Here is a 27,932-nt window from a genome sequence, read left to right on the forward strand (position 1 = left end):
TTTTTCGTGGAGGGGGGAGTAGAGGAGATTACTGGATGATTTTATGGCATGCTGGTAAGGTGGTTTATCGGGACCTTCATGTAGCCCCCTCTACCCTCCTGCTTTCTAGGTGATAGATGGTAGGTTTCGTCTCCCTCCTTCACAGTCTATCCTTTTGTCTATCCTTCCCAGCACTTGTCTAGCTACAGCTTCTTACTGTAACAGCTCACCACTGCCTCATCTCTGCCTACTTATTTTTGTAATGCAGCTGGGAAGGGTAATCATTCTCACTCACATGTGACAGGAGGGGTGCGAACTCATCTCAGAAGCACAGGCAATTCTGTGGCTAAGCAGGGAGCTGAATGAGGATTTCCAAGACCAAGGTGACATCCTAACTTACTGGCTACCACTTTAAACCATGCTTCTTTAGCGTTGAAAGCTAGAGGGATTTCAAGTTGAACTGCATGCCATTATATTTGCACAAGATGTGCCATCCTGTAGCAGTCATCCTTCCCCTCCTGAAATCATAAGGCTTTTCTCAAGGGGGCAAGCATACAGACGTGTACTTAATCCAACCTGACTGCTAGAGCCTTGTGCAAAACAACACAGGTGAAGGAGAAGGAGAAAAGGGATGCTCAGCTTGCTCCGAAACTTATTTACAACATAGCAGCAGCTGAAGAACACAGTTATGGCATGATGAAAAAGCAACCCGGGATGTTCTCTTGGAAAACCTCAGGGTGAAAATTAAGGCAGGGCAGGTGAACTGAGAGATGCATATGCTTAGCACATTTCCTTCTTGCCTCGGTAATGCTGTACTCTGAATGCAGCGGCATGCACAGCTTCCAGTCTTTAACTATCCAATCAAACGTGATCATTAAGCAAATTTGGGGGAAAATACAAGCGTGAGAAATACACCATGACATCCTATAGATAAAGGACCTACAGGAAAAACAGAGGGCAAATCCAAGGGCAATCAGACAAGAAACAGGCTGCATAAAACACAGCTGATATAGCGCAGAACTCAGAAAGAGGTGATAGAACTGCTTTAAGAAAATTAAAAAAAAGAAAAAAAAAAAAAAGGAAAAAACCCCAACCTCCTTCCCTCACATGCTGCCAGATTTATGGTTTCTGTTCTTGAAATCTAGGGCAGTCAGAACAACCAAATTTTGGTACTTCCTTAGGTCTATCTAAACCAGATGTAATCTAGTTCTCAGATGAAAGATCTGCCAGGGAAGGGAACAACAAATGCACAAATATGATTGTTAACAAAATCCTTCGCAGGGCAAGTTGACCTGCTATGTTATTGTGAAAGGAAACAAAGCAATGGCAACACCAACATAATCTGTATTCAAAGAGAATAGTATGCACCAGGATACCACAGGAGCTTGGGATAAGCCATATCAATCCTTCTGTCTCTACTTTTGTTCCTGAAGCATTCTGTCTGGCTTTACTTTTGGCACAAATAACATTATCTTCTGTCTGCTAATTACACTTGCAAAGAATCACGGATTTTAGGTTTCACTTAGATGTACCTCTGACTGGGAAATCATTTTGCTACAGTCTTGCTATCCAGCAGGAGTTTTCAGTTGCATGACAATATTGCAAAACTTGCTGTGGTGTTTTTAAAACATGCTCTGTCTAAACACTGACCAAGCAGTGAAAATAGCAGCTTGAAATTTAGTAAAAGGCACTCAGAGAAGTAAGAAAGCAATAGATTAGCTAACATTTCACATTAGACATCTGAAGTTAATACCCTAAAAAAAAAAAAAAAAAAAAGATTTCCTGGGGCTTTCTCTCCTATTTCCACAGCCTCTCTCAGCTGTATTAATCTCATTAGGTAGGACAAATTTCCTATTTCCATCATATGGATCATGGTGACATACCTGAAGAAAGTGTGGAGCAGCTAGAGAAAGCTAGGTCAGTGTGGTCACCCTGATAAAATACGGTGTTTCTTCAGGAACAATGTGGTTTTTAAAAATTGCTGTAAACTATGCCAAAATTAGGAATTGGAAACATCAAACACAGATTACCTGGGTGCCTACTCTAAAAGCAGCTTCTACTTGAGCTTTAAGGATGTTGCACTTCATGTGATCAGGTACAGAGGAAGGTGACACAGGGGCATGAAGGGTCTTTTCAGGTACTTTTTTCTCTTCACCCTGTATTTTATGTAAAAGACAAGCACAGTGTTAGATGAATATGTTAACAAGATGGCCAAAGGTCAGACTTCTATGTGTAATAACTTGATTCACCAATACCGGATAAAAAGTTAGATGTTAATACCCTGATAAATACATTTCACAGTAAAAATTCTCAAAACATTTAATGACTTGATACTTTTATCAAGAAAAAAAAAAAAAAAAAGCCACCAGAGAAGTCTGAGCAACAGAAGCAAGAAACAGATGTAAGGTGCTAAGAAGCATGGAAAAAGCTCAGCCAGGCTCTGGAGTGGTTGCCAAACCTGTGATCATACCGAGGAAGCAAAGTACTGTCTTCAAAACATCCCAGGCAGGTAGAAGTGGGAAAGTTTCACAGCACTAAACTATGGTGAACATCGCTTTCTTACACCCCTCTAAGAGTGTAAAGGGGCTTTGCAAATTTAACCAGAGGGATTTGAAGCGATCTCCATTAATTGCAAGACACGCAAAATCTCCTTTATCAAAACCAGAAAAACCCAGGAAGTTTAAACATTGCTGCTGCTTCCGCTTGATGTCAACCCCTTGCCTACTCAATGATCTGGATCAGAAATCTAAAGCCTCGGGACAGCTAGCTTAGTGACCTGTTCAAACATGACCTAAAAGTTTTGTGCCTTGAACAAACAACATCCAGCAGAAATGCCAGCATGAATAAACTTCCCATGCAGAAAAGAAAAAAAGAAAGAAAAAAAGAGAAAAGAAAAGGACAATGAATAAACAAACAGGGTATGGATGAGACCAGGCTTGTAAATGCAACCTTTTAACCTACCAAACTGTGGTTTCTCATATATTTTTAGAGAAGAATTGAACAATGGCATAACAGTCATTGCTAACTTTCCTGTTCCTTCTGGAAATGAGACCTGAATTACAACCGAATGATGGCTTAGGTTATGCATTCATTTTTCTTGCATCGCTGCAGAGAGTGAGCAGCTGCATATGCCTGGACAGAACAGACATATAAAGCCGTCATTCAGATCTCACTGTGCTTCCTGCTAACCTGTCCAGCTGGAAAGGGTACAAGGCATCAGTAAACCAGGTTCAGAGCATACCCTTGAGGTTAAACTCTAGCAAAGCACTTCAAGACAGAACTGGCACATTCTTACCTATTAATTCGCCATATGATTGGCCCTTAAACTTCAAAACCTGTCTTCTTTATCCTTCCTTCTGCACTCACCTTCACTTCTGCACTCTTCTCAGGTCTGAGAAGAATCACAGACAAAAAGGGGTACACTTTATGCAAGTTGAGAAAATCACAACTGGAATTACACTGCCTGAGATTATTCTGCAAACACTACAAGGGGAAGAGACAGATCTCTGCAGAACTCTGTTGAGACTACAAGACATTTCTTCTGTGTACGCACAGTTGGTCTAGCAGGCTCCTACATCCGAAATGTCATAGCCGCCAGGTATGATTCTGAACAACTTTCTGCTAACAGATTGACCATCCTGAGATTTTTTTGTTGTCCTCTTTATTCTTTTTTTTTTTTTTTTTTCCTGTAATAATTCTTATATGTTTATTTGCCAAGCCACATTTACTATTTTTAATGGAAGATATTTTTGGACATTTCATTCTCTTCACATTCTTCCTAAGGGAAAAAGAAAATATTTAAAATGAAAAGTGACAGCTTCTGACTGGAGCAACTTATGGAACTGTAGCCATCTATTTAGTCTTGAATACAACTACAGTTCTGGCAAGCATCTGAAAAAGAAAAAAAAAAAAAGATGTATTCATTTGTCAGGTGTTTTTTTCTGGGCTACTGATGAAACTATGAAGTGGAGATAATCAAAAGGAAAAAAAATGAACTGTAACAAAAGCACAACCTTTCCTCAAAGTACAGCCTTGTAGCCACAGTGCACTCCTATACTCTTCAAAAGAGCTGTCATCATTGTCAACTTTTAATAGCTTTGATTTCTAACAGCAGAAAGAATAATGCACTAAGCAATGGCATTTCCAAAGGCTATGCAAAATCACACCTCTGTTTTAACACTGGATACTAATTAAATAGCATTCCAGCCAAGCAAGATTAAGCAACTGCATTTCACTAGCTAAATCAAGTTAACCGATGCTTGTTTAGGACACTTAACTTGTTTCATAACTTGAAAAGTTCCTGTCCACATTAATATTTTTCAGTCCTTATGTTCTTCTCCTCCTGCCCAATTTCCCCACGTTGACCAAGAGAAAGACAAAGGCCCTCAGGGCTGTCCTGAAGCTGGGAATCCCCCAAAGGTCCAAACCTCCTGCTGGTCTCAAGATCACATCAGACAATTTCACCTAGTTGAGTCTGTCACCACGTGGGGTCTGATGCATGAGTCTCACACTGAGATTCTCATAACCAGAGAGGTTCAAATGCTTGGTGGGAAATGGAAAGTAATGGAAAACCTTGGTGGAAAATGGAAAAATGCTGCCACCGCAGGTTACAGCCTTTTAAGAAACCATGCCTGGGCACTCGGTTCTGCATCAGCCCTTGTTTGGGTCATCCTACAAGGGTTTCAACCTTCAAGCAAGCAAACTTGCTTTGCTTGCACCCTGCCAGGAGCAGCGGCAGCTCTGGTGACTGATCACACGTGAAGAGCAGACACTGCTGCAGTCGGCTGCTTGGCCTTGTCCTGCTCCCCGGATGCTGAGCCAGCAGCCCAAGGCCCCCACCTCTCCTTGCCCCCTGAGGAAATGTGACTGCATGCAAATGCCACATGGGGCTTGGGACTGCTCGACTTGACCCAGATCTCCTCTAGCGTCTGAACATATCTGAAAAGGCAAATGCTTCTTTGCGTAAAAGAGTTTCTGCCACAGTGCAGCACACCTGAATGATCACTGAATTCAGCTCTCACACAGCTGATTAGCTCAGACTATTAAACATACATTTGCAATGGCACCAAAGATCCAGACTTAAAATGAACTCCAATCACAGAATAAAGTAGTATCTCATTACTTCAAACTATTAGCGTTTCTAAGCATCTATAGAAGTTCCTATTGTTCCTTAATGTCACTAATCTATACATATAACCCCGTTCCTCTCCTAATTCAACTCCTGAAGTGTAATTGTCATTGAGAAGGAACAAAAAAATTCATAATTACACAAAACCACATGGTACCTTCTACAGTTCATTTTGCTAGTTCATTAGAATATCAAAGATCTAAAACCTGACTGCATTATGGAGTCTCTATACACTACTGCTGCAAGAATGAGAGCTGTAATGTACTTTATTTTTCCACGGAATAAAGAAACCTCATGTTTCCAGAATTCTTATTGCCTGCAATGATGAGTGAAGCATATAGATAGCAGCTGGGTATTCAGATGTTGTACCAGGTTGGCAGGTATTAAAGTTTTATTTTCATTTATAAAGTAAGAGCACTCAGTGAGGAACTTATTAGAAGACTAAATACAGCATAGTGTTAATGAAACTTCCAATTCTATCATTTTTTTTATTATGTATTTCTGAAAAATCTGAGATGCTGATTTCAAGTGACTATCTGAGAGTCAAACTTACATTTGAAATAAATGATCTTCTGGCTTAAACTTGCAATCTAAAGTCATCCTAAAAGGTTTAGAAATGAGAAAAAAAGTCCATATCAAGTGTTAAGATACCTGACGACACTCCAATTTTCCAACTCCGGTTCTTCTGGCACTATAAAATAGCAATGTGTCATATCACTTTCACCACTAAAGCAGAACTTTACTTTTTCCAGAGAGGGAAAACACTGGAGAATTGAATTAAATGGGTTTGACAGAAGTAGGATGAATAAGCTCATATATATATATACATAGAATACTAGATGCCTTTTTTTCTTTTTTATAATTGAGGTCTTCGATTTGTTTTACTCTTCCCAAATATTTACTTTAAATTCAATTACACTCCCTGATGCTAGAATTGAAGGCAGATTTGTACAGTGTTAGATAATGATGACACTAGCTTTGGTTTGCAAAGCTAACTGAATATTAAGTACACATACAGAATACTAAAATGGTTGCATGAAACACAGCAATACCATTCTTGTACTGAACATTTCCATTCCCTCTGTTCTGAAAGGTTCATGCTTTGCTCCACATCAACTTTTTACCAAGAGCAAGAATCATGATCTTTTGTCTCTGCCAATTTATCAATGCTCACTTCTTAACCAAACAGTGGATTTTATGTGTATTAAACCCACTGGCTGGAGACTTGTGAAGAATCAATGAATCACCTACACTTGCCAACATGCTTGAAAATCTAATCATGAAAATCACTTCCTTCTCACTAGGTGATTTATATAACAATTTCTATGCGATAACTAACAATTATGAACAGACATCATTGTGGTAAGACCTGTATGATTATGTGTTATTTTTATTTGAGATAAAGTCTGCAAACAGAAGCTGAATTTTTTTTTTTATTAGAACAATATATTTGGAAAAAGAAACAAAGCAAAAAAAAAAATCAACTTTAAGCTGTCAGATACACTAGACCTTCTCCAGGTCAACTGCCATTTGGTCTAATGAAAGATACAACTCCCAATAAATCTTGTCTTGCTTATATCCTTGAAGCAAACCTTTGACTCCCGGTATCACATGTATTTTATAAAATGCTGTTGCTCAATGTTATTAGACTTTGCCCCTGTCAGTACCAGGCTTTATGACAGCCTTACTGGGCTACAGTAGCTGTGTTTCCCTATGTCCTCTCTGACCCATGTAGTAAAGAGAAGAGTCAGTGGGACACAAGTTTTGAACAGTGTGCAAGGCCGCAATATTGCAGCTTGTCAGGCTTCCCGTCTGGACCTTTCCTGACCTGCCTGCTCTTTGTTTTACTACACCTAGTTGTAGCAACAATTGTTTTATACAGACAACAGTAATACAAGCAGTCATGCGTTGTAGAAAGAGATATTTATGGCTACCGTAATGATGTAGTATAAAGCAATACAGGCCTGGCATGGAAACAGAGGCCTTGCGAGGTGGAGGCACAGGACGTGGTGAGGAGGAGCGCAGGCATGGGATGGTAACAGAAGGGGCGCAGGCTGGTGCTGGAGACCCCCTGGTTATAAACAACCCACCAATGGCCAGTTAAAGAAATGCAGACCTGGAGCTGGACAAAACTGGGTTTAGGGGTAATGAAGAGAACAGAGACAAAGTAGCTAGCACGTGTAAAAGCCACCACATACAGTAAATTTGGATGCAATGTGAAGCTGCAGATCAGTGAAGAAAGAGCAAGGTGTAAAAGTGTGTTAGCAAAAACACAATGAAGGCCCCAAGCAGATCCTAGAACGAGGAAGAAACCATCAACATGAATATCGCATCCCCCCTGCTGAGGTACTTACCATAGCACCCCTTCTCCCCACTACCAGCATGAAGCCTCTGACCTTGGGACTCAGGGGCACAGAGGACGGGTGAGCATAACACCAGTGAAAGGGGTAGCTGTATCATAATTCTTTCTTTTTCAGTAATCTGGACTAATAATGATTAGGGTCCAAAGATTTCAGAAATCCTAATTATAAATATTTGGCTTTATAATATATATATATGTATATACACACATACACACACATGGAGCAGAGAGGATAGGAGACATTTATTCCACGAAAAGGCTTGCAAAAAAGAAAATTGGAAATACATTCACAGCTGCAACACTTAAGTCTATCTCTTCTGGAGATTAAGAAGTCCACCAGTACCAAAGGGCGTAAGATGCATGTTGAAATTGACTTTTATCATTTAGTAGGTGGACAGACACATCCACTGTACCAAACAGCTCTGGAAAAGAGATTGGACACATCCATTCATCATTCCCATGAGATGGAGTTTGCTGTAGCGGACAATCAAATTAATTAACTGCTGAATCCAATTTACCCAATTTCTTGTTAATTCTCCTCTGGGTGGATTATTAGGCCTGACAAATTCCAGCCCCAAAGCACTTTGCTTGAAAAAATAATAATTAGCAATAGGAAGAGAGGGAATGAAAGTTGAGACTCCACAATAGATGTGGAAATCATTGCTTTATTTTCAGAAATAGAGCAAATGAAGCAGCTTTGTAAGTGCTTCACTGGTTTTGTTTAAGCATAATATTTCAGGGGACACAAAAGTGTGGAATAAACAGGACTTAGTAGAATAGGAATTGGTGGTGTGGTATAGATCTGTTACAGCTTCATTTTTTTTTGCCAGACACCAGACACAGTGAGCACTCATTAAAACCTGTTTGCTGCTGGACTCAGTAGCTAGTTAACTACCACAACCAAAGCAGCTTTAAGAAGGCCACACTCTCAGCTGAAAAACCTTGCCACAGTTCAAGGATTGCCGTTCAATTCTATCTAACTTGCCCTGCTGCCTTTGTGCTAGGTGATGCTCAATGGCATTTCAGCCCAGGCAACCCAACATTTACAGCAAGTCCCTCTTTCATTGCAGAAGCCATCTGCAGAGGCTGCTCAACACTCTGCTCAAAGCCCCGTGGTTTGTTTGTTTTAGCTTTATAAGCTCCGTGTACACATTTCACTAGGACTGAGGTCAGAAAGTGGTGCTTGAAGAAGAAACCACGAGAATTCAGAATTATTTGTTGGTCACAACAACCCACTGCCTGTAATGTGAGGGCTTGGTTAGTTGGTGCTTGCTAGTTGGTGCTTTCCAGTGGTGAATCTTGGTACATTTCAAGAGCACATACAACTGTGCAATGGCTCAGAACAGCAATTTTCATAAATTTTGAGGGACAAGCCTCCTTTGCATAGTCTGGCTCTATCCAGAATCAGCTGAAGGCACTTCACAGCACAGGCACAGTGGATTTTGCCTCACATGAATACAAGGAGCCACTGATCTGGTGTCCTGTGGTCTCTGGTAGAAGCAGCATGGATGTTTTGCCACCCCAGCAATAGTCCACTTATGAAACACCCACTAACATCAGGTGCCAGGGGAGTTAACACAAACTCTTTGTGTACAGAAACAACTCTTTTTTTTTTTTTTTAATAATTTTAAGTGTTATATTTTTACAGCTCCGGGCTGCCTAGATGACTAAGTGTTCACAACCAAATTAAAACTACACCAAGCATTGTAGCAGCGGCTTCTGAAATTTTACAAGGCAAAGAAGGAAGTTCTAAATCTGAAAACCAAACCTCACTTGCATGAGGAGATGGTGAGAGGTGATTAAAAAGCAAGACATTTACAGATTAATGTTGACTTGAATTGAAGGTGAAAAGCAGCAGCTTCTGAATATTGAAGTGATAAGGGGGCTCCCTGACATATACATGTAAAAATATGTATGTATATGCTATACCTTGTTCATGCTGACGTGCAGGGGTGGCCATGGTCCAACTACCTTCACACTCTCCGTTTCTATTTTCTTCAGATGAGAAGTTTCATCAAAAAGAAGGGGAAGTCCTGAGCTCAATTCTAAAAAGATGCCCGAAAGAAGGAAAGAAAGAAGGAAAGAAAGAAGGAAAGAAAGAAAAGAAGATAAAACAGTCTGAAGGGAGGCTACAGAAGAACAGCAGAACAAATCACTCAACCACATTTGAAGAGACAGTGATCAGCAAACCATCTTCCCTGTAAGAACATCCAAAACGTTTCATAATTATGCCTGTTGGATCATTTTTCCTTGTTCTATTTAGCAAACGATTCCTCCCCCTGCCCATCCTCTCCCATTCCTATGTTTCAGCAGGGTTTTTGCCAGCTTAGGGCTACATATTTCTTTCCCCCACTCCCTTATATTCTAAAACTCAGCTGACACCAGAGGGATTATTTATGCAGCCAAGGTGCCACTCTCAGAACATGTGATGTGTAAAGAGATCAGAGTATAGCTTTTGGCTCCTCTCAGACATCTTTATTTATATGCCAGCCTCCTTAAGACTGTTGTCAGGAATTTGCTATGCTTTGTCAACAGAGATTTTGAGCACACCACTGACACAGAAAGACAAGGTAAAATATTTTTGAGACAGCCTTGAAAGATCTCTGCCAACGTCTTAGGGATGGTGTGGCATACATATGTATATTTGCAAATATTCTGAGAAAAATGAGCTTCATTACATGATAATTTAATGAATCCTTGCTGCCTCCTGCATTTCTTTTTTCCATAGATTCTAAGTGATAATAGTTGGAAACAGTTTGGTAGTCTCTGGAGTCTGATTCAAAGACCACGGAAATCAATAAAAACTTTGCACTGCCTGCAGTTTTGTTTGGATCAGGTTCTTAAGCTGTCCTAAGAATATTAAATATTGCTCACTCAAGATCTAATTCTACAGCTGTTTAAATATACATTAAGGCTTTTGCTGACTAGAGACAAACTGCTAATGCCAGCTTACAGGGATATAAGTAAAAAGCTGGTTTTGGCATTGGTGAAATATAATCAGAGGTAATAATGTCCTAGAAGGGGTTACGGTATCAGCATTGAACTCCCATTGGTGGCCTCTCATCACAAGCTGGTGATGGCAGAGTTCAGCATTTCTGGCATTATGGTTCCTTCCATAGGTATGAGACTGTGCTCGGTGGTACCAGGGAATAAATTACCCCACCCATAAGACTGTAGTCCCAAAGAGAAGACACAATGATAATTATTTTTTTTTAAAGAAACACAGACATTCTATTTCCTGTCAAGAAGGAACATAGAAGGGGAAAAAGTGCATTATTTGAATTATTCAAATGCTGTGATTTAAAACTGACTAGTTAGATTCGTGTTGTTGTTGTTGCTTGAAGGGAGAGCTTCAGAAACCAAGCTGTTTTAGCCTTTTGACTCAACTTTGCAAATAGATATATGAAAAGAAAATGCAAAAAGATGATGTCCTAAAAAAAAAAAAAGCATACATTTACTGAGTCAGCATTAAGACTTGGCAAAACCAGGCTTTCATTTCAAGAAAGGATCTGGCAGCATTGTGTGGTTGTTTTTTTTTTTTTAAAAAAGCACTATTCCAGCCTGAAACTCAGGCTATATTAAACCATTCTCTGCCCAGGGTCACACAAGGAATTTTGCATCAAGCGGGTCAGGAATAAAAGATTTTTATTTATTTTTTTAAGTGATAACCTGTAAGCTCAACCTAGATTCTGAGAGGCAAGCTGGGCCCCTTCTTTCCATTTGTCATCTTCTGCCATAAAAATTCTGCAAGCTATACAACATGCTTGTTGGCAGCTGTTTTCTGCAATAGCCCCAGCTGCTGCTGGTGGGTCTGCTCATGTGCACGTGGTAATCCATGTACAACGTCGCTGTGCTGATTTAGGCTTAGGGAGCAGTGCTGGCACTGCAATGCTATCTGCTGCTGAACACAGTGGTCCCTGGTACGGTGACTGAAAATACATGGGGGAAAATCTGCTGCATGAAAAGATATGATCTGTGTGTGCTAGCTTTAAGGTGATGGGCAGCACAGCAAATACAGTAATTAGGCTGAATGCATGAAAACATCTTCTGCTGATCTACCTTCATGAACACACATGTCAGATTTATTTCACCTGATTTCATTTCTTCCAGTAATCGAAGTAGACAAATGACTTGGAATGTGAAAAATCAGGCAGATCTGGCCTGGGTTTGTTTTCTGTAATGAAGACCCATGCTGTGTGCTTGCTGTAAAACATGCAGAAGTATTTCAAAGGAACTGTGGCTGGGCATACTGTGATTTTCACCTCTCCATCCCAGAGTCCTGCGAATTGGCACTGGGATTTTATCAGAGCATATGTAAGTGGAGGAAATGGAGGCATCCTTCTCCCTCTCTCAACCACATGCCAGGTACCAGCAGGTGGGTCTCTCCAAGTTCCACTTCGCATTCATTTAAAATCATCTCTAAGCTCAGGGATGGCTCCTGCCTGTAGGAACTGGAGTTCCTACTTGCCCATGGTCCCTTGGAAAACCAATAGGTAGCCAAACTGATGTGCACAACCTCACCCCCGCCAGCCTCACTGGGAGGTTTCCATCTGGATAGCACATTGCCCACATGGACCTTTTGGCTTTCCAGGCATCTCCACTTGAGATATTTCGGTCACAAGCACCCTCTTCTTGAAACTGGGCTCAGGCTGGTGACCCCATCCTTCCTAGAAACACTTTCCCAACAGGGGTCCTTTCACCCAGCCTCCAGCCAGACGCTGACACCTGCCCCCATGTTGCCACAGTCCTTATCCAGACCCCTGACAGCATCTCCTTTCCTGGGTGTTTCTGGTCCCACACTGTGGTCCCAGAGAACTGGCTGACAGCCAGGGTGCTGGAGGTCAGCCTCCAAAGGGCACCCAGGGCTGCCAACACAAGCTGCAATGATGACATTCTTATTTTGGCCTGAAAGTTTCCCTAACAGATGCCTATCTCAGGGTGATTTACAACTAAAAAGGCAAAAAATGGATAAAGGAAAAACTTAGCATCCCCCTGAGGCTAGGAAAATAATAGATCACACTTATTTGTCCATCTTCAGAAATTCTTACACAGTTCCAGCATCTCATGCACTGCAGAGTGCAGAGATTATAAATTTGGAGAGCACGAAACAGGATTGCTCAATGGCAGGGATGTTTCTCTTCCAGTTTCCGTGTAAACCTACAAACACCTGGCCAAGCTATGTACCTTTAAAAAGTCTGTACATGTTCAGCAGCAGAGACGTATGCCCAATCTCCCCAAGGCTGTAGTAGAAATAAGCAGGTTTCTCTCCTCTTCTCTTTGTGCATGCCAAAGATATCTCCACATAGCAAACAAACATACTCCAGTGGTGGCAGGTGGGGCTGAGTGGGAATTGTCACCATCACTGACAGCTAACCTGGTGCCAACCACTGGGACTGAAAACAGCACAGCAAAGCAAGTCCTTCTGATGCAGCACAGGGAAAGACACCACCTGACTCAAAAGGGAAGACCATAAGCATTGTAGAAGACAGTAAGCCCCTACGGATGATAACAAGTGCTTCTGATAGACACCTCTGTACGTCTTTTAGCCAGTCTAAACCAGTTCTTGTAACATAGCTTCTCAGGTGTTTTTGAGTTTCTGTTCATTGAGCTGAGCCCTGACATTTGGGAAAGCATTTTTGTCATGCTTATTAAAATCTACGGAGTCTGCAGAAGTTTTCTTAAAGCGTCCAGAGAGCCTGTTGCACTGGACTGGACTCCAGCCTCAGTGTGATTTTTCTTCAGCTACTTCTCCTTCATAGCTGTGGATGCCAGTACCAAAACATAGAGCAAGATGGTGTTTGTCCAGTGCTTCAAAATTTCTACTGCTTCTGCCCAGACATGAAAGCAAGAGCCAGATCCAAACAAGGGCTGAAGGCCAGCTGGGCAGATCAGCAAAAGACAATGGCAACAAGGATAGGTTTTTGATATTATACAAATAATAGTAACAATGAAAAAATAGCCTGTGCCAAGAAGCTGGAGACTCAGTATCTGTGACTAATTGGGTATTTGTTCAGCTGTGGAACACCAGTCTACCAAATCCCACAATCCCATAGCCAGGCCAGGAAACTGTAAAATCTTGTCTCATTTGCACATACTACCAGACTAGAAAATAATCACAGGAAGCATATTCAAAAAAGAAAAAAAAAAAAAAAGAAAAAGAAAAAGTGATGTTTTCCTTTCCTTTCTTTCCTTGCCAGAGACAAATCCGAAACCAGCCCAGTTACTGACATGACATTCACTGCAGTAGACTTACTATTTGGATTTGGAACTCCAGAAACAATGTCTTTGCTGTCGGGAGCAAGGGCGCCGTAATTAGAGTGGTGGTGGTGATGACGGTGGTGGTGGTGGTGCCTTGCAGGTATTTTTGCGCTATATGGTGTCCCACCATTCTCCTCAATGTTGAACTGATGCAGATCACTGTTGTTCAAGGGATAGCTACAAAATAAATTCAGTTCAAATTAGAGTGGGAAACAGTAGGGTAAACTGTACTTTTGGAAAGAGTGCAAACTTCCTTGGGAAAAAATGCATTTTTTTGTAAATATATATGTTTTTTTTTAATGAAGCATATCCCAAATCTTTACACTTTTCTGTTAACAGGAGAGTCACAGGGTGAGGAAAAAGGATGCCTCTGCTTGTTTGACATGACTTTAACTTCAGAACTCTCTTTGATTTTACACTCTGAGCAACTTCTACTAAACTGTTACACAGAGTCAAATTCTAACTGACCTACAGAATGATTCCCCAAAACATCAAAATTTGTACTGCACAAATTTGCAGTTTCACCTGCAGTAGGAAAATGATCAGGCAACAAACAATAATTCCTGTAAAGTGAAACCATCAGAAGAGGAGACCAAGGAACAGTCCCAGAATAACTTCATATTCCTGGACTCCAAAACAATGGTGCAAAGGCTCTATGAAAAATCTGTGAGCTGGGAAAAAATGGAGAGAGATCCCACTGGAAATAGAAGGTTTTTATAAGTATCAACGTACAAAATAACACTTGGTCAAAAGGGAACCATACCTCTGTTGGTAAATATATGTATTTTTTGTTTATGTTTAGTTAGGAGATTAAGTGTTGTTGTAGATCTACAATGTATGGAGAAATGGAGACACTGAAATTTTAATTAATCTCTAACTCAGATGTGTCACATGACACTATGGATTTTATTCAATAGTTTTAACTGATGCTGTTTCAGTTTATTGTTTGATATGATGAGAAACATATGGAAATATTTTCTCTCCATGTCAGTAACCAAAAAAGACTGGCATAATTTTTCATAGATGCTGCAAATGACTCAAATGTGCTCTCCTCGAAGGAATGCTTAAAATGTTTATAATGTTTTAACTAATTATGCAGTATTGCATTAGACAGTAGTTGCAGTAAATCAATTAATTAAAAATAAAATTAAAAAAAAAAAAAGAATTCCCTTCCCATTTGCTAAAGAAATTATCTCTTCACCCACATGGGTTTTCAGTTTGCTCTTATTACTAACAGTAGCTGCAAACCTGACAACATGGAATAAAGACAAACAGAATAATTAAAGAAGCAAGGAATAAATTGTACCTAGCTCCTCGCTACATATGTTCTCTGCAGATTAGTTACTGATTCAAAGCAAAATGAACCAGTCATGTGCACGTAAACACATCTGCATCATTTCCAGAGATATGCTGAAGCGTGCAACTCAGTACATCATTAATAACCACTGTCTTCTCAACAACAACTTCTGACAACAAGAGGTTTCTGACTGGGCAGTAATTGAATAACACTTGTATGCGGGTTACTTTCTGAAAGCAGGGGGTGGGGAGAAGAAGGCTTTGTTGATTAATCTTGGCAGGTTCCCGGAGTGGAGCAAGGACTGCCAATAAGGGCACTTCTGATGCATTATTTGCCTTAAGGAAACAATACAAATAGGGGTCGGATACACTGGGAACAGGTTTGGTGAGCTCGGATAATCCAGGACAGTCTCCTGAAACTGTACTGTATCTTCACTCTTATAATCAGATCAAGCAACTGCCTACTGGGGAAAAAAACGGTACAGGCTAATCAGATTGCACACTAATTGTAACAGCTCACCTGCACTCTCCTTCAAGCTCTTTGGATTGAAGTGACATTTTTTTGACTGAGAGGAGAGCTCCAGAGACACAGAATGCCATGTACTCGGAAATTGCTTTCATCTCACCTGCTGGCAAGGTTGGTTTAGCAGATTTTTGACCCCTTTTCTTTTTTCCCCCAAATGAATGAGATCACACCAAATCCTTTCATCGACTTCTCACATTGCCACAGGCATGAGGTAGTTTCCATGCTAAAATGTGAATGACCTGAGCAACTGAGCGAGCCAAAAGAGCTCTGGCATGACACCAGACTTACACCAAGTTCTCCAGATATATTTCTTGACTGTGTGGACAGGAATACTCACACCACATAAAATGCAGTGTGACCATTATTTCAAAGAAGTAACAAGCCCAGCAAAGCTGACATTTGGGTGTGCACTGAAATCCTCAAGAGCAGTAAGTCATAAAGCTGCAGGCAGGATGCCAGCGCCCAGGCAGTGCACTCTGAGGGACAGTCTCCTACCAAATCTGCTGGCCTGCCCAAAAGTCACCTGCACTCTTCCAGGGCTGGTAACAACTGACAGATATTGAGACAAACTCATCTTGGCACTCAGTTCTCTCTTCTGATGAGTATGGGGTTGGGCGAGGAAGGCTCTCACACCCATGTCCTCCTCCCCACCTAAGAGCTATGCACAGAGTCACTGTTAGACTGACGAGTTACTGCACAAACAGCAGTGCTTGCAGCAGCTTCAGAGGCAGGCTACCAGAATAGCTGACAGTATCCAAACAAAGATACAATGAGCAGTCCAAATCCCTATCCTTTGTACTCTGTACTGTTTAATTTAGGAGCATATTGTGTGCGTCTTGGTGCAGCTTCTACAAGATGGCGTTGTTGGCATCATCATGGAATCATTTTGCAGTGGTGTCACATCTATTTTCTCTAAGTTTACTGTTCTCCCACTGTCTTAAATTTAGATTCTTGAGACTTGTTACCTCAGTGCATCTTTCTGCCATGATTTTTTTTTTGTTGCTTGTTTCTGTCTGGTTTATCTGAATGCATAACATGCACACATGTCCTTCCCAACCCATGCGTGCACATAAATCACTCATTTCATTCAGTCAGCTTTCTGATCATATTCCATGCCCCCCAGGCTTTCATACTTGCTCCCCAGACATCAAGTAATGCTCTCAAACTACGTGCAATTGTGGGCAGGTATTGATTTTCATCTTTCCTCTTGTGTGTGTCTTTTGGCCCTCCTAGTTTACCAATGTTTCACCCCTGCTTTACCTTTTAGTTGTCAATAGGCTGTTCTGCAGGCTTCTTATTTTATTTACCTGTCTAGTTTTCTCATCAAGCTCCAGCTCCTTCCTATATAACCAAATCCTGCCCTTCAAAGAAGAAGAGGCAGGGCCCTACGGCCAATTCTCAAAAGGAAGAAAACATTTCTTCCTTCTCCATCCTGCACTCTGGCAATGCACTCAGCCTGGGGCAGCTGAACCTTCCAAAAAGCCAGTCAGAGTCCACAGACACTTGGTATTGCCTTCAGCCTCAAACTTCCTCAATCACTTTCTTCTGACCAAAAAGGCAGCCTATTGAGGAACAGGGCAAACAGCACACATCTTCCAATTAATTTTTCAAAAAAATTTTTTTAATTTTATTTTCATTACTAGCCCTCTAACAATTTTACAGTCCTCATTTTGCTTTAAAAGATATTTTCAGAGGGCATTCTGACACCTCACGCGCATCATGTCCTCCTGATGCCTTGCTGAACCGTGCCTTTAGTGTACAACCCACAGGCTTAACTGTGTTAGGGGGTCATAGAAAAATGGGGAATAGAAAGGTATTCAGAAGGAATTCAGAAGACAGAATTCTTCCCCCCTTTCCCCAAAAGTGGAGTAAGCAGGCCTATGTTACCCCAGCTGACTGCTTGAACTGAATCTTAAAATCCTTCACTAGCAGAGACTCCAGGGCCTCCCTGTACAACCTATTTCAGTGTCTCTCCACACCGCACTTACTTTTCCGTTTAACCTAAGTCACCTTTGCTGCTGTCTAGGCCCGTTATTCCTTCCCCTGTTCATCACAGATAGAGCGAGCAAGTTATTTCCTGCCACAAAAACCCGTCTTTGTGAAAACTGTTTTTCACGTCTCCCTTAGGAGTCTGAAACCCTGAATTCTTCAACTGCCCCTCACACACACCACATTTTCTACAGCTCTGATGGTCCTCCCCACGCCGTCCTGCACACCCACCCCTCCTGAGATGCCATCTCTTGCCTGTCTGAAGACACATTTGGGGAGGAAATAGCAAGACTTTCTTCTCTCCCCTCCTTGCGGAGGCTGCTGGAGCAACAGCAGAGAGCAGGCTCGAACCACTGTGCCCTTCAGGTGCCCCTGCCTTGACTCCAGACCCGCCCTGCAGTAGCTGAGCAGAGGTTTAAGAAAATCCCAGGCTTCTACCTACGGGTGTGACCCTTGTTAAATAACCTTCAACAAATACCACACCCACCTCTGTCCCTTGCTTTGAATGCCTCCGTTGCACAAAACCACTGCAATCTTCCAGTATTTAAAAATCCTCAAATTTTACACAAACATCTCCACAACCTTCTCAGTCCTGCCCTATCCACAGCTCAGAGCAAGCCTGATGGGGGTTTCTGCAGCTTCAAGCTGCTCAAATCCACACTGCAGTCTTTGTACTGAACATGTTGGGAGGCTCCCCCCACACACTTCTCCCCTGATAGGAGACATTTCACCCCTCACCGTACCGTAACAATACCTTCAACATCCAAACGGGCTTCAGATGTGCTCCCAAATGGCAGCCAGGGGGATTACTGAAGTGCATTGCACATTGACGTGTGTGTTTATTAATGTGTACCTGTGGAGGAGAGGCTCCCAGAAGTCTAACAAAAGCAGTCAGTGCACATTCAGCTTCAGCACGGCAGCTGGGGGGATGAGAATCAGCAGCTAGGTTAAGCCAAACACTCACTTTTTGGCTTTAGTCTCTGTGTTTTGGAGGGGGGAGAGGGTGAAGAAAAGGAGACTTTGGGCTTATTCCCTGCCCATGCTTCAAAACAAATTCAGAACAAAACAAGTTAATTGTTAGCAAAACTCACTGCTAGAAGGACTAAAAGAAGGACTGCTTATAAAAGACAAAGGATGGAGTTTTGCTTTTGCAGCCAAGGACTGGGACATATAGAAAAAATGTTTGTTTTTAAGTAGGGACGACTGGGATGCCTACAAGCACACCTATATATATATATATTTATATATAATATATATATAATTTTTCCTCTGCACCATGTAACCAAGAACTCTTTGCCAGACAAAAGCTGACACCCTAAACCATGAGAAGTGTAACTGAAGCTGACAGCACTGTCACACTGCCATGCTCTGCCCTGACACCACTGGATGACAGGAGAGCTGCCCACGTGCATCCTTTAGGGAAGGCCTGGGAAGATGCGCTGCAGATTGCTCTCCCTGCTGCCAGAGAGGACCAGCAGTCCTCATCTATTCCTAGAGACACCGCAGAAAGTCATTTATTCCTAGCATCACGTAAGCAGAGTGGACAGACAGCATCTTTCTGCCAGCCTTGGGAGGAAGGAGAAAATGGCCATGGGGAAGCATGTTCAGAAACAGCAAGGAGAGCAGAAAAAAATTCTCCTGTAGGAGACAAAAGTTTAAGCAGCAGCTTCCTACACTACTGAACTAAGCATTGAGCTGCTGAACTAAGCCTTGAAACAGGACTAGATCCAGCTTCCAGTCAATCTGGAATTCTCTGCAAGAGGAGCAGAGCCCGCGGCAAAGCATGTTCTCATAAAATACCGAGAAACAAATCTCAACTCGACACATCCATTGTCCTCACAGATTTCACCTTATCTGCATAAAGATCATTAAAAAAAAAAATACTGCCTTGCAAAACTGTCATGCAAAATATGCCCACCGGGGAACTGAACTTGCTTTTCTTCATTTACAAATGGTTTTAATTAATGATAACGATAGCTAATGATATTTAATCACCTGTCAAAAAGAAATAATTCATTGTCCCAGACGTCCTTGCAGATGAGAAGAACTCCAGAAAGCAGACAGAAGATTTCAAGGAGGTGAAATCCCCCCCAAGTCAGTGCTGCCTTCCCGTGGTAGTCAGGCACAGACAGCTTGGGAAGCCAGCAAACCAACCCAGGTAACCACAGCAGCACAGGCACAGGGGAACCCAAGCCTCTGAGACAGCCTGCAGCTGATCTCAGGGTGCTAACCCAGGACATGGCTTTTCCTGCCATATAAACTATTAAATAATCCCAGCCATGGGATGCAACAGAAAAAACTGCTGGTCTAACAGGTGAGAGCCTAAGCAGCTTCCAAATATTCCAGAGCGTGCCCTGGAAGAGTGCTGAATTGCACAGGTAGTTAAGGGAGGGCTCTGTGAGAAATGGCCCAACTTCACAGGGCACTGATGGGACTGGGGATCTTTCAGGGAAAACAGTCCTGCAAGGCCAGCACTGCCTAGGACGCTATTATTAATACCACATTAGGTCCAAATTACCTAAGAAGCCTTGAGAAATTTGAATAAATATACCTTTCTACTCAGAAAACTGGGAGCAATGCAGGAAAAAAGCAGAGTAACAGCGGACAAGGGAAGAAAATGGTGCGATTTGCATGCACCAGAGAAGAAACAGTATGGGAAAAGGGAGAGGAGGGGAGAGAAAAGGGACCAGCCACACATAAGCAAGCTGCTGCTCAGTATGCTTGGCTGGCCAAGCCCTAACCACTGTGGTCTGGTCCATCTTAATTGTGTTTTCTGTAGGATGGATGCACACAGGAGTGGCTGGCTGTGCTGTCTGTGTTGCTGTGCTGCTCTTGGTGTCTGCAGGTACTGGTGAAGGCACTGCTCTCCTCTGCTGCATGGCCGGCTGAGTAGGGACCCTGTGCACATATTTGCTTGGAAACTGGGAACTGCAGCAGTCGCACACTCAGCAGGTTAGGAAGGAGAAATTGCCTTAATGTCCATGGACTTGGCTCTCCTTAACGATAGCCCCCATCTTAGAAAATCTCCCATCTCTGCTCCTGCAAAGCTGAAATACTTTGAAAAACTGTTTTAAATGAGATTAACCAAACTTTCAAATTACTCAGATTTTGAGTGTTTCCAGAAAGAAACACAAAGGAACATGGGGTCCTCCTGAATGTGCAGTAACTTGCTGTAACTTTAAACTCTAGCAAGAACAAACCTGACACTATTGCCACACAGAAGACGTCGGTTTAGATGTTTGCCATTTTAACACGTTATCAGAACAGCTACCGAACAGGTACAGCATATAGCAAGCAATAACTCCTTATAAAGAGGTAAAATCAACACAAAAGCAATCACTCAGCACAGCAAGGGCATTCTCAGACTTGCAACCTGCCCTATCTCCATTTTCATGCAACACTTGAGCAACACATCTGAATTACAGCACGAAACTTTTCATTTTGTCTTAAAAGCAATTTTCAGAGTACTTTTAAAGACAGAAAATGAGAGTAAGACAAAAAGACGTTGAATAAAACAGTAGAATTTGGAAACAACTGATAACAAAGCCCTTCTGGGCTTAAAATTTTGACAAAGTCGTCCAGTTTTACTTCAAAGTTCCTTGAAGACTTTCTTCAGATCAGCCGTACTCATTGATCAGTGAGCTCCAGGTGCTGAAGACACAGACGCTGAAGTCTCAAAGCTCCCTTGCCTCTTCCCATCCTCATTGCTATGTGATTACTGTTTCTCCAGTGCCAACTAAATTGTGTAATGTTTTCTCCTTCCCTAAGGTTCTAAAAAAAATGCAGAAATTGATAAATGGTAGGCAAACCATCGTGATTACTAGCACAGATTGTTATGGGCTTGGCGGAGAAAATAAAATATTTATAAAGAAGTAGCTTATTATCTGGAGTTTCAATTGCATTAGATCAGTACTTCCTACTACTAACTAGGTGTGGCTACTTACTCCATTTCATTCAGAAGGCAGGAAGCGAGGGATGATTTTCATCATCTCATTGAAAAATTACTTTTTTTTTTTTTTTTTAATAATCCTTCAACATATGACATGGTTAATCCAGAAATTACAGGTTTCCCAACTGCTTCTACTTGAAACATCCGTTCTTGCTTAATTCGACATATCTTCAGTTTCTGACATTGTGAGCTGCAGTTTTTGTTGTTTGGTACTTTAAAGCTGAAGGTCATACTATTAGTACAGCAACAAGAAGAAAAGACGACGAAGAAGGAAAAACACAAGCACATAAACTTAGAAGACTGGAAGTACAGAAAACAGAAGTGGGAAAGTAATTGTGGTGGCGATGGAAAACAGAAATTTAGGGGCATTTCCACTGCTTCTCCAGTAGACTTAGCTCAACATTTATCTTATTTTTAAATTGGAAGATTCCTCAGGTCTCAGAAGGTCTGATGACTAAGAAGTATTCATGATGACGGCCTGATAGCGAGAAAATGAACTGGACTTCTTCATATGAAGAAATCATATAATTTTCTTTGTATTTCTTTACTGCATATAGACATGCAACAAGTTATGGAAGATAAAATGCTAACAAACCAAAAGTAGTCCCACAGAGTCAAGAGAAAGCCAAGAATTAACATGGGGCTAAGACAACAGGCTGGTGGACCATCCTGTCTCCACCAATCTACCTCCTGTGCTAAGTCTGCCAAGATTATCTGGGGGGAAAAAAAAAGTCATCATCTTTAGGAAAGATAGAGAAACTGCATTAAAAAACCACCTTTCTCCCCAGTTCAAAATTGAAAATTATATGCTGAGATTCAAAGCAGTATGAAAGTTATTACAGAAGACGTGCCTGCATTTTCAATAGCAACCTACTGATATGAGAAGCAGAAAGCACGCAACAAAGCTTGGTTTGAGAACTTTGTAACTAAATTCAGATTAGCGCTCATGAAACCAACTGAGAAGAAGTTGTTTTGCTATAAAGGACAGTCATGAAGCAGTCATTAGTAGGTAGCTGAGAGCGGAATGTAACCTGCAGAAGGTTTATTACTGGAAGTGACTCATTTTAAGGGAGGAACTCCAACTGAATCAGGCTTTTATCTGTTTTTGTGACGCAGCGGCAATGAGAGAAACAGCACATACATCAGAAAGGAAGCCTATTTGGCCAGGCACTTCAGGGTTCAGGAGGACGTGGATTTTCAGTAAAAAAGCAGTAGAAGTCAAGCAAGGTCTTTATCATTTCACACACTTCATAATGACAGGAGGCAAGCAGGTAGATGGGCGTGGTCTGCACATTCCCTTTACATTATGTTTTTTCTTACCTACGTTGACTAGCATTGCTTTTGTCCAAAAGCTGCATTTTCCCATGTGTCTGGTGCCTGCAGTACAGAGTTTGAAATAGTTTCAAAAAATACCATTCCTACTGATGTCCACTAATGAGAGTTGGACTGCTTTTCTCAGTTCTCCTTTGCCAGGGTAAGGGGGAAAGCACTTATCTGTCCAGAGATCTGGTGTCAGGTGAGATGGATGTGCCTTCTTCTCCCCTTCAAGGTCAGTAGCTGTAGCCTGCCTACTTGATACACAAACTGGTGGGAAACCTCTGAGAACAGATGACAGCAACACTGAATTGTCATGCTCCTTCCCCGCAGGTCTCCATCTAGACGGCTTTGACGCCTGAGAAGCAAGTGATACGCTTATCTTCATTTTTTTGCCCTGTCTTAGAAGTTCCCCAACTCATTCCTCGTCAGCAGTGGAAGGTCCATTTTCAAAATCAGTTGCAAGCTCTAATATTATTTCTCTCGCAGGCTGAGGAGAGATCTTCTGCAACACTCATCCAGCACGAAGGAAAAATGACATTTTACATCACAAGGCCATAATACATGCTTTGTTTCTGTCCACAATATGAGTAGGAAATCTGTGTTTTGGTCAATCTGCACACGGGTTCACTGACAAAACGTTCCAGAAGGATGCCCTGAGTCTTTTCCTTAAATGTGCAAACCCCCACATTGCCCGCTTTGGCAATACATTACAAAAACTGATCCCTTTGTTCATTTTGCCCGTGACTCACATCAGCTGGAGAAAAATAGCTGAAAATGAAAGTTTGAGGGAAAAACCCACGCTAAAACAATTCAAAACCGTTGTCACTTTCAGTATTGTATTTCAGCACTCAATGTTAGTCATTAGTTTGCATGCCAGGGCCTGGCTGGGGCTGAAGAGGGATGTATTTCAGCCCAGGTTACAGATGTGGTGTTGTCAGCTTTTCAGTTCCCCCCCCAGCTGCTGGGGCAGGGCATGTACGATTACAGTTGCAATTAGTGAAAAACAAACAAACAAACAAACAAACAAAAAAAACCACTTTAAAACAAAATACACAAAGTGGAGCTGGCCCTGAGCTACACTGGGGAAGAGCTGGGTTCCAGCCTTGGTAATGCAGGAGACATGCATGCACAGAGATGATCCCAGGTACCCTCCGACAGGATGAATAAAGCAATTCTGCATCCTGGCACACACCACACTACAGAGCAGTGCCATTTCTCCAGTGCCTGGCACTGTACTCACGTAGCTTCCCTCCCTTAGATGACAGGAGGATGGTGTTTATCACCTGTAATCAGATTACAGAAGAGTTTCAGTGTACACTGGACTTGTAAAAAAAAAAAAGAGAAAAGGTTTGCAACTTGCACAAGGAACAGACTTCAGAACTGGGCGGGGGAATTCTGCACGCACTCCTGAGAACGCGCTTCGTTTGGATTCGTGCTGTGGTACTTCCTTCAGGCAGTGCATGAGGCAATTTCCCCGTATATTTACAGTACCTACAGAATTTGTTGATTTCCCTGTGCCTGTATAACGTGCTCTTTTGTACAAAGTAAAAATCACGTGGCATTTCCTCATGAGAAACCACTAGTTAAAATAATTCAGCACAATGGAAAACCACTCACCTACCAGGGCTGTCAGGTCTCTGTACTGAGTTTGTGCATCTATGAACTACCAGTGGCATCCTGCAGCAGCATTAATCTAAGATGAAGTTATTGATTTACACCACCAGGGTTTTCCCAGTCTTATTTTCAACAAAAGGTGCGACTACATTTACCAGCTGAGCTTACCAAACATTTTCCACCCTTCTACTCTCTCCCCTTTCCCCACGCAATTTGGTTTTCACCTTCAAAGAGGTTTGCCTTGCTTCCAACAAACACTGCGTTCCTGAAATCACAAGAGCCACATTAGTCACCGGTTCAAAAACATACTTTGTAAGTAACAAGCGTGCTCATTTTAGAAGGGGGGAAAGAAAAGAGCTTCTAGGTTGTTTTAGATTTAAAGCAACTGATTTGTACCACCGAGTTCACTACAGGGGCACCCAGCTCCACCCTTGTCCAGATGTAAGCTGCACAAGTCCGAGCAATGCCCGGGGTCGGAGAGGAGACAGCCAGAAATGCTACCTTGTCCCAGCCACATCTCAGCCCACTTGGTACAAGAAGCCAACTATGACCACAGCAAGGAAGGAGAGTGAATCTGAGCTGTCCTTACCTATCTGAACGCTCGGTGACATTGCTGGTGCAGATTTCTGCAGACAGCAAGGAGGATGTGGAATAGAAAAGTACAAGGGGAGGGAGCACACGAGCTCCTTCTCCAGAGAAGCAGTGGGACAGTGCTTCCCTCAAGGCGAAACGCACAAACTGCAGAACACAGGTCCCACAGGATGCTCTTCACCCATGTGCAGACCTCCTGCACAAGGCATTTTAACGCTTAAAGGCTGATCAGGCTCTGAGCTGGTTTTCCTTCAGATCTCTCCGGGAGATCAGTGCACCTTCAGCAATAAGCCAGACCACAGATAACGCACAATGAGGAGGAACACTGACAACAAAGCACACAGAAGCAAATGAAGTTACTTGACAAAAACAATAGTGCATTACGAATGTAGGTGTGTGAATCATGAAGCAATAAATACTCCACCTAACTAACGTGAGTATTCAAACAAAAACCAAACCAAACCAAACCAAAAAACACTACCAAAAACCTCCAGAGGGCATTCAGACATTCAGAGCTGCTAAACCAGGCTCTTGTTCCAATGGCTCCAGCAAAGTTTCTCTTGCTTCCTTTCTCAAATAAAATGCTGGTGACAGAGAGGAAGGCTGACCTCAGGAAACTGAAGGCAGCCTCTGTGATTACCCACCTTAGGCTTACTGTGGCATTTTCACATCTCGGTGCACAATTGCTTTCTTGTTGTGTCCCACCTCCCCAACATTAGTAGCACAGATGTTACCTGTAGCGATGCAGACGCTACAAGCGCAGCATTAGTGAATCCAGGGCAAAACAGGTACAAATTGGTGGTGTATTGCATCTGTGCACCCTCCCCCAAAATCTTTCAAAAATAAATAATGCGTCATAACCAAACCAAGAAGATTGAGAATTTTTATTTGTACTTAGCACATACAGTAAAGATCAAAACAAATATTAAAAGATAGCATTTGTAAACAAATGTACTTTACAAAAAAAGTATACACTATCAAATTTGCTCTGAAAAAAATTCATGGTTATAGCTGTTTATAAATTTATATTTATCAAAATCAAGTTTAAAAACTACTTCATTTTAAAATATCCCAAATAAAGATTTATTTGTTCCAACAACTTCAGAGAGACCACAGATGTAAGGCCAAATTAAAACAAACACATTAATGAAGATGGCACTATGATTCCCAGTTTAAAAAAAAGAAATCGCCACTGATCAACATAACAACCAGCCAACCTATTTAAAAAGCTAGGTCTGTAAAATATATATTCAACTTTCCAAATGTCTAACTTAAAAAAATAGAGCTATTCAAGGACTGGATCGCCCTTGTCTTGTAGTATACGAATTATGAGCTGTGTTTTTGAGTCCACTCAGAGAAAAGTTATGGGTAAGTAGTTTTATGCAATGGTATAGATGACTTCCATAATCACATTAAAAATAACGAGACAGCAGCACCCTTTTAGCAAGGATCCGTTTTAACATTCTTGCATTTATAGCAGCAATATGGTTTTGGGGGAAGCTATTAACATAATCACTAAGTCAAAAAGTGACACGTATTCCAAAAAGTTTATTATAGGGTTCTTTCCCTATAGTTGTTTTCGAAGTTAGGTAAGCACCTCTAATTCTGCTGCAGAACGCAAAAATTAAAAACAAAAGACACCCAAACCTATGACTACCTCAGTAGGCTCCCTTTGTTGGTGGTCCTTAAGTCATTTGGAAATGTGAATTCTGTTGTTTTTCTTTTTTTTACCCTCCAACCTCTTATTTGCACATCAAATATAAAAATGTTTTTCAAACTTCATTTATGAATTTGACTCAAAGAAACAAGATAACAAAAATAATTAAGGCACGATGAATGGCTGACCTTCAACAGCAGGCAGAGGATCACAGATTCACAAAGCCTGGAAGAATGGATATCCCCAGAAATATTTCTGATCCGGGGACACTGAAAACTCTTACCAACTTTCACAAAAGGTTTTTTCAAGATTTTTTTTTTTTTTTTAACAAATATATGAAAAATACTTTTCCCAAGACTGTCCACGAACACCAAACAAGGATGGATGTACATATAAAGACACACACTTTATGCACAATACACTTTGAACGTACTGCAGACAGACAAGGACCATGGAATGCAATGATCGTCTAAGATGGCAGATGAAATGAAGGTGACTTTTTCAGAGAGTCGTCATGAGTTTATCTTGGTACACCATACTTTGGACTTCTCCTAAATTCTTCTGGTTCTGTTCTTGGATATATCGTAAACTGCTGTCCTCTCCACTTGTGGGGGGTTTCCAATATGGCCTGTCATCATGATAGGGTGGCCTGTACCATTTGCACAGTTATTGGTTAGTGAGAGATGGAAGCAAACTTATGAGTGCTACACAGTAACATGAGCTCATCCAGCAAGTGCTAAGCATGCATACGTTGTGATGGCCGGCTATCACGAAAGGAAGGAACTGGCGACAGGCCTATGGGTCTGGTAAGAACCTACTGAAACAACCAGGAACATCAAATTCATTTCAGAAGGCTTTGAAACAGGGCTCAGCCATTTAAAACCTCTCTCAAGTGTTATAGACAAGCATCAGGCATCAATGCTCCTGAATCCCAGAGGGAGGAGAAGGCCATAGGAAAACTAAATGAGTACAACAAACAAGTAAAATGAAATATATCACGCAAAAAGTTGACCTCATTAAAATATATCCCTGAGGACTGAAAAACTAAGACAATCCTATCAAGAATGAAAATTGTTCTTATGTACATACTTCAATCCCCTCAACACTGGTGCAGTTAATTACACGGAAGTAGCCTGCACATTACAGCCTTGTTCTGTTAAGAGCCTAAAGGTAGTACCTGGAGTCTTTAGGTAGTACAGCCTTTTCTCTATGACTATGTACTGAAACTTGCAAAAGTGCTATGAATTTCTTTCCTTATTTTTTCAT

At 41.6% G+C, this 27,932-nt stretch overlaps 1 protein-coding gene across 8 annotated transcripts in view; it reads right to left on the bottom strand.

The window, feature by feature from the left end:
- Positions 1-27,932, bottom strand: part of EPB41L4B (erythrocyte membrane protein band 4.1 like 4B) — a 164,084-nt gene that overhangs the window by 52,854 nt on the left and 83,298 nt on the right. For 7 of the 8 annotated variants that reach the window (XM_068671148.1, XM_068671150.1, XM_068671151.1 and 4 more), the window contains exons 16-18: positions 13,723-13,904; positions 9,399-9,514; positions 2,010-2,135 (exon numbers count right to left, since the gene is read on the bottom strand). In XM_068671148.1, coding sequence (XP_068527249.1) covers positions 2,010-2,135; positions 9,399-9,514; positions 13,723-13,904 — 424 coding nt within the window. Of the gene's footprint in view, positions 1-2,009; positions 2,136-9,398; positions 9,515-13,722; positions 13,905-25,878; positions 27,316-27,932 lie in introns of those variants that run through there. The other variant, XM_068671156.1, reaches the window with a different exon arrangement.

Source organism: Anas acuta, chromosome 2 (genome assembly GCF_963932015.1).
Source record: "Anas acuta chromosome 2, bAnaAcu1.1, whole genome shotgun sequence".
NCBI classification, from domain to species: domain Eukaryota; kingdom Metazoa; phylum Chordata; class Aves; order Anseriformes; family Anatidae; genus Anas; species Anas acuta.